At 64.2% G+C, this 9,760-nt stretch overlaps 1 protein-coding gene across 1 annotated transcript in view; it reads left to right on the plus strand.

Annotated features, from left to right (window-relative positions):
- The window catches only part of STK32C (serine/threonine kinase 32C), a 68,006-nt gene extending 59,571 nt beyond the window's left edge, over nt 1-8,435 (plus strand). Inside the window, exons 5-12 of the mRNA XM_032882055.1 lie at nt 695-732; nt 838-927; nt 1,147-1,250; nt 1,680-1,796; nt 2,685-2,810; nt 2,894-3,025; nt 7,339-7,406; nt 8,297-8,435. Of these exons, the coding sequence (XP_032737946.1) occupies nt 695-732; nt 838-927; nt 1,147-1,250; nt 1,680-1,796; nt 2,685-2,810; nt 2,894-3,025; nt 7,339-7,406; nt 8,297-8,435 (814 nt within the window). The remainder of the gene's footprint in view (nt 1-694; nt 733-837; nt 928-1,146; nt 1,251-1,679; nt 1,797-2,684; nt 2,811-2,893; nt 3,026-7,338; nt 7,407-8,296) is intronic.
- The last annotated feature ends 1,325 nt before the right edge of the window (nt 8,436-9,760 follow it).

Below are 9,760 nucleotides of genomic sequence, written 5' to 3' on the forward strand. Positions count from 1 at the left end.
CCCTCAGCACCGGGCCCCAAGCCAGCTCCACAGCTGTGCACCTGCTGCCCCCGGGGCTGGCTTCCATGCGAGCAGCCCCAGGTGGGCTGGGATCGGGGTCCCCTTCAGCTGGTCCGTGCAGCTGCTGGGTCCCGGCCACCGCCTAGCAGAGGCCGTTTGCTCACCGGCCATGCCCCCGGGGGATTGAACAGATTTTAGCGGGAAGCAGATCAGGCGGATGAAGACGGCGTGTTAGAAAGTCAGGTAGATGGGGTCTCTGCGCTCCTGCCCCGGAGGACTGTTACCCGGTTACCATCCAGGCGCAGACGCTGACTGAGCTCCTAGACTCAGGCCCGCGGAGGCCCGAGGCCAGCCGGCGGGAGGCATAGACCCAAATCACCAGTTCTGTGCTGCCCCAGGGCTCTGGAAGAGGGGCCGGCCCCGGGGTCCGGTGAGTGGGCCTGGCCTCCGTCCTCCGGGGCTGCGGCACCCCCGCGTCGGGTGCACTCGCCTCTGTCCGTTCAGTCACAGCAGCTGTGGCTGGAGGTGCCCCGGCCCCAGGCCCAGAATAGCTAGTGTCACCTGGCTCCGTCACGGTGCTGCCAGGGGCGCCTGCCTTGAGTGGGGAGGGGCCCGAGGGACCCCCTGCCCCACCGGGGACTGCAAGGCACGAACAAGGCACGAACTGTCGCCCCGTTTCCTGCTCCCTCAACAGAGACGTCAAACCCGACAACATCCTGCTGGACGAGCAAGGTGAGCCAAGGCCGTGCGAGGCCAGGCACGGGGCGGGGTGGGGGTCTCGCCCACGGGATGCGTCTCCCGTCCTTGGGACATTCTCATCGTCTTCTCTGCTCGCAGGGCATGCGCACCTGACCGACTTCAACATCGCCACCATCATAAAGGATGGGGAGCGGGCCACTGCGCTAGCCGGGACCAAGCCGTACATGGGTGAGCCACGGCCACTGGCCTGCCGTGTCTGGCCCCGGCGGGGGGACGGGGTGGGGGTCGCTCGGGTCACTTCCCTGCAGGCACGGGGCTGTGTGGGACGGGGCACAGGAGGATCCGACCGCCCACACCAGGGGGAGGAGGGACCCCCAGGCGGGCAGTGGGGAGGGGGCCCGGGGCTGTGGGTTCAGGGGCGCTCAGCTGCTTCTCCCTCCTGGAAAGCTCCGGAAATCTTCCAGTCCTTCGTCAGCGGTGGGAGCGGCTACTCCTTCGAGGTGGACTGGTGGTCAGTGGGGGTGCTGGCCTACGAGCTGCTGCGTGGATGGGTACGGAGCAGGCTGTGTCCCCCAGGGGTGGCCCGAGCCCTCGGGGAAGGATGAGGCTGCCCCCCCATCCCCAAGGGTGCTCAGCGTCTGCGTGGAGAGACACTGAGCAGGTGCAGGAGGGCAGAGACCTGTTAGAGGGGCAGCTGTCTTGGGACACTCCTGTGGGGGTCTCTGTGGAGGGTCCCTATGCTCTCACTCTGGTGTCCCCTCCTGGGGACCTCCGGGACCCCCTCCCTGGAGGACGGCAGCCCGTCCTGGCCTCGGGGCCGAGCCACCTGGGCCCAGACCTCTCGGGGGTGATGTGCTTCTTCCTGGGCCCCGGGCTCCCCTGGGAGCTGCACCCGTGTGGTGGGGGAGGGGTGGGCGAGTGGCAGGTGCCTCTGGCTGTGGGGTGAGGCACTCGGTGCAGCGCTGCCTCCCCCGCCCCAGAGGCCCTACGACATCCACTCCAGCAACGCCGCGGAGTCCCTGGTGCAGCTGTTCAGCACGGCGAGCGTGCAGTACGTCCCCAGCTGGTCCAAGGAGATGGTGGGCCTGCTGCGCAAGGTGAGCCCCTCCACCCAAGGCGGGCCGTGAGCACCCTGAGAAGACCCAGCCCCCAGGGCGCCTCAAATGGCCTGAGCACGCGGCTGTAGCAGCCCAGGGGACACAGCCCAGGGGACCGGGTCAGGGCTGCTCTCCACACCTCTATCTGGGGTCCGGGGCTGGGCTGGCCCCACCGCTCTCCGCTCAGGAAGCCCCACTTGGAGCACACTGGTGCCTGTGGGGTCAGGACGGGGTGTGGGAGAGCTTGCTCGACACACAAGGCCCAGCTGGCTCCTGGCTCCTGGCCCGTAGGGCTCTTCTCTGCATGCACTCACCCCTGCTGGACACTTCACTCCTGCAATGATAGCCAAGCAGCCAGAGGCTTCTCCCGGTCCCTGGGGGGCTGTCCACCCAGTCTGTACTGACCACTCTGCCCAGGGGCCTCTCATAGTGAGACCTTGGCCCCCAGAGACCCAAACAGGGAGTGGGGACAATCCGTACGTCAAGCTTCACACCGTGGGGAAGCCTCAGGTAGGGTCTGCCACATTTTCTGTAAGAGGAAGGACAGCATGTGGGGGGCACGTAGCCTCCGTGACCTGGCCACACAGGGCGCCCTGGGGCTCCCTTGGGGCCTGTCCAGGTCCTTATTGTGGCCCTCCTTGCCACTAGCCAGGCCGAGGCTGCCGCCTGCTGGTGAATTGTGGTAGATGGTCCCCGGGCACCCCACCTTGACCAGGCTGTCCCGTTGGCCGTGATACTGCACTGACCCGAGGTCGGGTCCGTCCTTGCCTGGCCCTTGAGGTCCTTGCGGCGAGAGCTCCCTGGAGTTCCCTGGCCCGGAGCAGGTGGTCAGCTGTGGGCACCGGGTCGTGGGGGCCCGGGCACCGTCTCACGTGGGCCCCGTTCCAGCTCCTCACGGTGGACCCCAAGCACCGAGCATCCAGCTTACAGGACATGCAGGCGGCCCCGTCCCTGGCCGGCGTGCTGTGGCAAGACCTGAGCGAGAAGAAGGTGGCGCCAGGCTTCGTGCCCAACGTAAGCCAGGGAGGCAGTGGGCGCTGGCTCTGGGAGGGCGTGGGCGCCCCGCTGGCCAGGCTCAGCTCCCCATCCCCACACAGAAAGGCCGCCTTCACTGTGACCCCACCTTCGAGCTGGAGGAGATGATCCTGGAGTCCAGGCCCCTGCACAAGAAGAAGAAGCGGCTGGCCAAGAACCGGTCCCGGGACAGCAGCCGGGACAGCTCGCAGTCGGTGAGGGACGCGCCCCACCCCCCCAAGGCCTGCTCATCGTCCTCCTGTGCAGATGGGGTCCCTGCTGCTCCGTCCTGCCCCTGGCTGTGGGGCTCCGGGGCTGGAGACCCATCATGCCCAGCTCTGCCCCCGGGGTCTCCCACACTTGCCTTGTGTGTGCCTCCTCTTACAGGGACACCCTAACCCCAGATGACCCTCTCCTAACCTGACTCTGTCACATTCCAGGGAGCTGAAGGGTAGGATGTCACTCTCGAGGGGTGGGAAACAGAGTAACCCACAGTAGCTCCGTTCCTGCCCCGGGAGTGTGGGGGCGCCCCTGGGGAGCTCGCGCTGTGAGCGTGGGACCAGCCTTGCCCCGTCCCCCGGGTATAGCTGGTCCTCAGAAGAGCACGTGAGGGTACAGAGGTGGATGGCCCGGGTCACAGCAGTGACCCTGTATGGCACCGGTGCCGCCCCACTCCTGGACCCGTCTGAGCCGGCAGAGGCCCCCCGCCCCAGCGCCACCCCCTCACACCTGCTCCCCGGCACAGGGGCGAGTCGAGGCGGGGAGTGGGCATGGGGCCCGGCTGCTGGTGGCGGCCCCTGGTGAGCGGAGCTGGAATTGCGGGTGCGGCCCCGCCCACTGGCTGTTCTGCTCTGGGTGCCGGGGAGAGGACCTGGAGCCCCTCACTCCTCCGTCCTGCTGGGATTGCTGGGAGTCCTACCGTTCCGAGGCCAGGGGCCCACCAGGGAGGCCGCAAGCGTTGCGCGCTGTGGGTTTTCTCTTTCTCGTGGGAGGGGTCGTTCTCGGACGCGCTGGACTCTGAACCGCGGTGTGTCCACTCCTCTCTCGTTCCTGCTTCTGGCGCCTCACCCGAGAAACCGCCGCCTGACGAAGGCCACTGAGGTCCAGTCCTGCGGCTTCTTCTGAGTGTTGGCCCGTCTCACCTCTAGGGTCCGTTTTCGGGGGGGTTTGCGGAGAGCGTCAGGTCGGGGTCCGGGGTCGACCTTCGGCACGTGGACGCACGCGTTGGACAGACCGTTCCTTTCTCGTCGAATGGCTTGGCGTCGACTTCAAACGTCAGTCCTCCAAAAATAAGGGCTTATTCACGGACTCACGATCCCATCCCTTGATGTGTGGGTCTCCCTCGTCCGCCCGGTGCCTGCCCCAGCTGTCCGATGACCACAGCTTTGGCGTCCGCTTCGAGATCAGGGACCGTGAGTCCCGCTCTTTGTCCTCTTTCAAGGTCGCTTGGTGGCTCTAGGTCTCTCGCATTTCCGGTGAATTCCCAGAGGCTTGGGAAGTATGTCTGCTCAGCGGGTCTGTTTTTGGCTGGAAGTGGAGCCAGTCTCGCAGGCCCCTGCCACTCCACACCAGGGGTGACAGCTGTCAGTGTCAGCATTGCCCACATACGTGTGCCCGCAGACGAGGATTCACGCGAAGGGTTTACTCAGGAAATACGCCCGGGGTGGTTGGTGTCAGAGTCCCGAGGACAGCGGCCTTCATCTCCCACCCCCCGCAGCCCTCAGCTAAGGGGCAGGAGGGCTGTACGTTTCTGTGGTCTTGTGACTCGTGTGCGTGTGCGTGTGTTGGCCGAGAGCAGGACGGTCACACGGACACAGCACAGGGCTTCCTGCGGACAGGCGCCCCACAGCTGCGGAATGGGGGTCCTCTGTGCACCCTGTGGTGTGTGAGGCCCTCCTTGGCACCACCCGCTCCCATGGTGCCCTGGATTGTTCTGGAACCAGTCCTCAGGCTTCCTGGGAAAACCGAGAGGAGCACGGTGAGCTGGATGGACCACAACCCTGGCCGCTCCACGTCCTCTGTGTCCCTTCATGTACCGCCTCACCCTCACTTGCCCCTCTGGGGGTCTGCATGTTGGCGGCTCCCCTCCTGGTGTGACGCGGACCCTTGCCCAGAGAGCTCAGAGCCCCTGGCCTCATCGCTTCTCAGGTGGGAGCGCGGACTCTTGTCCGTTCATTATCGGCACAAAGTCGGGGAAGGCTAAGATGCATTCTCAGAAGCCTAGAAGCCCTGTCTCGTCCTGATGGCGGAGGCCGGCCACTCAGCCAGGGTGCCGACTCCTCTGGGAGGCCACGGTGGCAGGGCAGTCACCGGCAAGGTCAGAGCTGTACACGCCAAGGGCTGGCCTCATCTTCAGTGGGCACTGACCCGCTGGTGGGAGGAGCTTCTGGGCTTGGGGTGCCCAGAGCCCACGTGGGACCGGGCACAGTTCACTGGATCCCCCCACCGCAGACGGGTGTGGACAAGGACATCTGGAGGACGTGCCACTTTCTGCTCCTCTCATGTAGTTTCGTCATGGTCAGCGTGGTGCAGGACCGCGAATGTCAGACAAGCGAGGCTCTTTCTGGCTCTAAGCCCAGCCTTGGGCCAAGACCACAGAAGTGCCACCGACCACCTCGGGTGACTGCAGAGCGGTCCTCGTGCTTCCTGTGGGGGGCATGGAGAGGACGCCTCTGTCAACCCAGAGGCTGTGTGACACACCCAGAGCTATTCGTGACTGTGCCGCTGGCTCAGCCGCTGCGCCCAGAGCTGCCACGACCCAGGGGCCGGGCTTGCCAAGGGAGCAGGAGGAGAATGGGAAGCAGCATCCCTGTGCCCTGAATGTTCGAAGACAGAGGTACAGACTTCACGTCGTGGATGGGGACACTCGTCACTGCCCACGCGGGCTGTGATTTATTTGGAACCCAGGCTGCTTTGTTGGGACAGGGTCAAGACCTTCTCCGGCTCCTCCACCATAACCCGGGATGGCCACGAGGGCTCTACCAGATGCCATAGGAGGGCGTCTTGTTCATGCCCTTGGTGGCTGGCAGTGGACGCAACAGCCACTGGGTGGGGCTGGGGTCGCTGCTCATGAGGTGGGCGTGGCCAGGCGTCTGCTCAGATCTCGAGTCCAACAGACGGGCGAAGGCGGTCCCCCTTCCCCAGGTGTGCTCAGGAGAGCAGTCACAGCTGTGTTTGGGAAATGATGGTGGTTTCCTATCATCCTGATGACAGCTTGCTGCTCTTGTACCCTTGGTCTCCCTGCGCGCATGTGCACGTGTGTGCGAATGTGTGTGCACGTGTGTGTGTGTGTGCACGTGCTGCTCTTGTACCCTTGGTCTCCCTGCGTGTGTGCACGTGTGCGCGTGTGTCTGAGTGCTCACTGTCCACCTCTTTGAGCGTTAGGAGCACTGTCTGTGGCACGTAAGATGTCACTAGACCCCGGGCCTCGAGGTGACCTGCTCGTCACAACCTCACCACCTGTGACCATGGTCACTCCCACCTGGTTAGGTGTGGCTACGTTACGTCCAGGCTTCTGTCGTTCTGGCATGCCGTCGTCACCGTGGACGGCAGGGAGCGCCGTTCTAGAAAACAGGCAGCGCAGAGCTGCTCCGTGATGCCCCGGCCCTTGCCAGCTCATTCCTTAGCTCCTCTTGAGCCTCCAAGAGAGGATGGTCATCCGAAGGTCCTTGGTTCTTGACTCTTGAGTCTGTCGACCCCAGACGGACTCTAGCTGTCCTCTTCTCTTGAGATTTTTCCCCTTGGCACTGGCCCCGGCTGTTCTGGAATCCTCACTGGGCTGTCATGTCTCCTATGATTCCAGGAGCCACCCTGCAGCATACTAGACCCTGCTCCAGGGGTCTTGACAGAGAATGAGCTCGCCGGGCATGGAAGGATGCCCCATGCGGCCGCATAGCCCACGCCCCGCCCTCACACTGCCCTCCGGCGCTCACCCAGCATGTCCTACCGAGGCAGGGAGCGCCTTTCCGACCTTAGCAGGTTCTGCACCGGCTGTGCTGCTGGCGACTGTGCCATTCTGAGGCCGGGAGGGTAGGTGGAGGCAGATCTGGGAGGAGCTGCTCTGTGCCACCTGCAGGAGCCTGAGTGGGGGTCCCTCTTGCAGGCTCACAGGACTAATGTGTCCTCCTGTATACACTCAGAGGCCCTCCCAGGTTCTGGGGTCCAGCTCCTTCCTTCCCACGGCCTTGGCTTTGGCGCCGGGAGGGGAGGGAGCTAAGCCAGGTGTGGTTTCTGGCCAAGCTGTGCTGCAGACCCTGCCTCCGTGTCTGCATCCGCTCCAAGGCAGGAGCTTCCATCCTGGGCATCCTTTGGCCCCTGGCTAAGGGTCACTCAGGAGACACAAACCCCCAGATGCTATGGCTGCTGGGACAGAGTTTCTCCAGCAGCCCAAAAGATCTCCAAAGAAAGCCACAGGTGCAGGCCACAGGAGGAGAGGTGGGGCGGGAGGCATGCTCCGGAGCCCACCCACGGGGATGTGAGAGCCTCAGAGTGTCCACTACACTCATCGGTATGTTTTTCTGACTAATAGGAGAATGACTACCTTCAGGACTGCCTTGATGCGATCCAGCAAGACTTTGTGATTTTTAACAGAGAAAAGTGAGTGTGTGTTGGGGTCGGGGGGAGCAGCAGGCCGAGAGGGATTTGAGGCTCTCTGGGCCACACAAGTCCTGAGCCCCAGCAGCCCTGAGGCAGCAGGGGGCTGGGAAGTGGACAGCCACTATCCTAAGGCATCTGGGCAGCAGCCCTGGGGGCAGAGCGTCAAAGTCCCCAGTTCAGGCTTGTGTGGGAGGGCTCCTTGGGAACTTTCAGTTCTAAACAGGGGCTTAACAGCCAGAATCTCCTGGGGAGACACTCGGTGCACTGCTCAGACAGGCCGGTGGCTCGGGGCCCTGCGGAGTCCCATGGACTGCTACCTGCTATGCATTCATAAAGCCTTACTGAGTGCCGGGGGCTGTGGGTCAGGGAGATTAAGACAAGCCACAAACTGCTGACACACCTGCTGCAGGGGAGGGACAAAGCCTGGCCCCGTGGGCTCAGGAGAGGAGGGGCAAGGAGGGCATGGAGGGCTTCCTGGAGGAGGCAGCTCTGAGCTCTCTCCTGCCTCAGTGAGCAGGACAATGTGTGGGCACTGGTTTAAGGCACTGGATTCTATCGCGGAGGTCAGAGGCCTGAGTTAGAACAGACTCAGCCAAGCTCTCTGCAAAGCTTTGTTCCAAAAGAGCTGACCCACCAGAATGCACGTACACCAGGTGTTCTCAGCTCTGCTCAGCAGCCCACTGCACGAGCCTGAGGCCACCATGGTCACACAGGGCGCTGCTGGGCTGGGCGTTGCTCTCTGTTGTCCGCAGCGCCCGCAGGGGCACCAGGTCCAGCCATGTTCCCAAGGGACCCATTCTGCCAGTCCTCGGACAAGCGGGGGCTGGCCACAAGTGCCCTAGGGCTGCTGGGGAGGCTGCAGAGAGCCCCTCATTGTGTTTCCCCCCCAGGCTGAAGAGGAGCCAGGACCCCGCGAGCGAGCCCCTGCCTGCCCCCGAGTCTGGGGATGCTGTGGAGGACCGGGAGGGCGTGCGCCCTGTGCTGCCCATGTGTGGCTCCCTCTGTCCCTCCCGCCTTAGTGAGACTTAATGCCAGCTGCTTCGGATACTCAGTCTGCCGGGACGATAGGACAGGCGGCGGGCAGTGGCCCCACGTGGACGTTCCCAACCAGGCAGCCCCGCTCTCCTGGCACAGAGCCGGCTGGCGGCCCTGTTGCTCCCTGGTCCAGATTTCCCCGGAGCCCGTGTGCTGGCTCTCGGGGGCACAGGGCACGTGGAGGCTATCAGTGTGGCTGCGGGCTGCGCGAGGAGGCTGAGTGCCCCCCTCCCCGGAGGCTCTGTTCCCTGCAGCTGTGGCCTGTGGCCTCTCCTGGTGGCCCCCTGACCCACTCCCCTGACCCACTCCCCCTGGTGGGCACCAGCCCTGCAGTGGGCGTTGGACACCATGCGCGGGCCACCAGGGCCCACTCAGGCTTGCGCGTCCGGGGGGAGGTGAAGAGTGTTTTTATAGATACTCCTGCCGTGTTTCTGTAGATTTCTCACCTCTGAGCATCACGACATAAGAGCCATTGTGGTGTCTGTGTGGTGTGTGTTGCGTGCCCATGGCTGTGGGTCTGTCCAAGATCTATCCACAGGCTGAGCGGCTCCCCCAGTCCCGCAGCTGCAATGGGGGCACCCTGGGGGCACAGGGCCTGCCCCAGAACCAGAACCAGCACCGCAGGTCATGTGAGGGCCTGGCAGGGCCAGGCTGAGGAGGCAGGCTCCCAGCCCTACTCGCCAAGGGCCGGGCAGTGAGACACACAACCTCACGTGCTCACACGGGGACACAGGGCTCCGGTCAGCAGCAGGAAGCCTGGGTCCAGAGGTGGCCAGCTGCAGGATGCCCTGTGGGGGTACCAAGCTCCCAGGAGGTTCTAGGTGGAGACCTGGTGATGTCGGAGACTCGAGCAGGAGAAGAGGTTTAAGGTTTTGTAAAAATATGTGAATCTTGAGCACACAGGTGGCCCCATTGGTTAAGTTCAGGTCTCGATCTCAGGGTCTTGAGTTTAAGACTGTTTCCTGCGTTGGCGGCTGGGAGGTGGGTGTGGCCTGGCTCCGTGACCATCTCTCTCACCGGTACCTGAACACGGGCCCCAGCAGAGCCCCAGAAACCTGGCTGGGAGGCTGCACTGACCCTGGGCCGGCAGGAACACGGAGACCACCAGGTTGGACCTCTCCAGAGGCCGGCCTGGACCATGGCGGCCCCACCAGAAGCCCAGATTCGAGGGTGGGGCTGTCTGTGTCCCCCCGGAGGACGCAACTGGTCAGCACCGGGCACGGACGCCGGCGCGCCCAGCAGTGTGAGGGGTGGGGGACCATCCCTGACGGCCAAGCTCCCTTTTCTGGCGATCACGCACACCCTGTTCCTAAGGTAAA

This window comes from Lontra canadensis, unplaced genomic scaffold (assembly GCF_010015895.1).
Source record: "Lontra canadensis isolate GAN:19392208 unplaced genomic scaffold, GSC_riverotter_1.0 scaffold79, whole genome shotgun sequence".
Taxonomy (NCBI): domain Eukaryota; kingdom Metazoa; phylum Chordata; class Mammalia; order Carnivora; family Mustelidae; genus Lontra; species Lontra canadensis.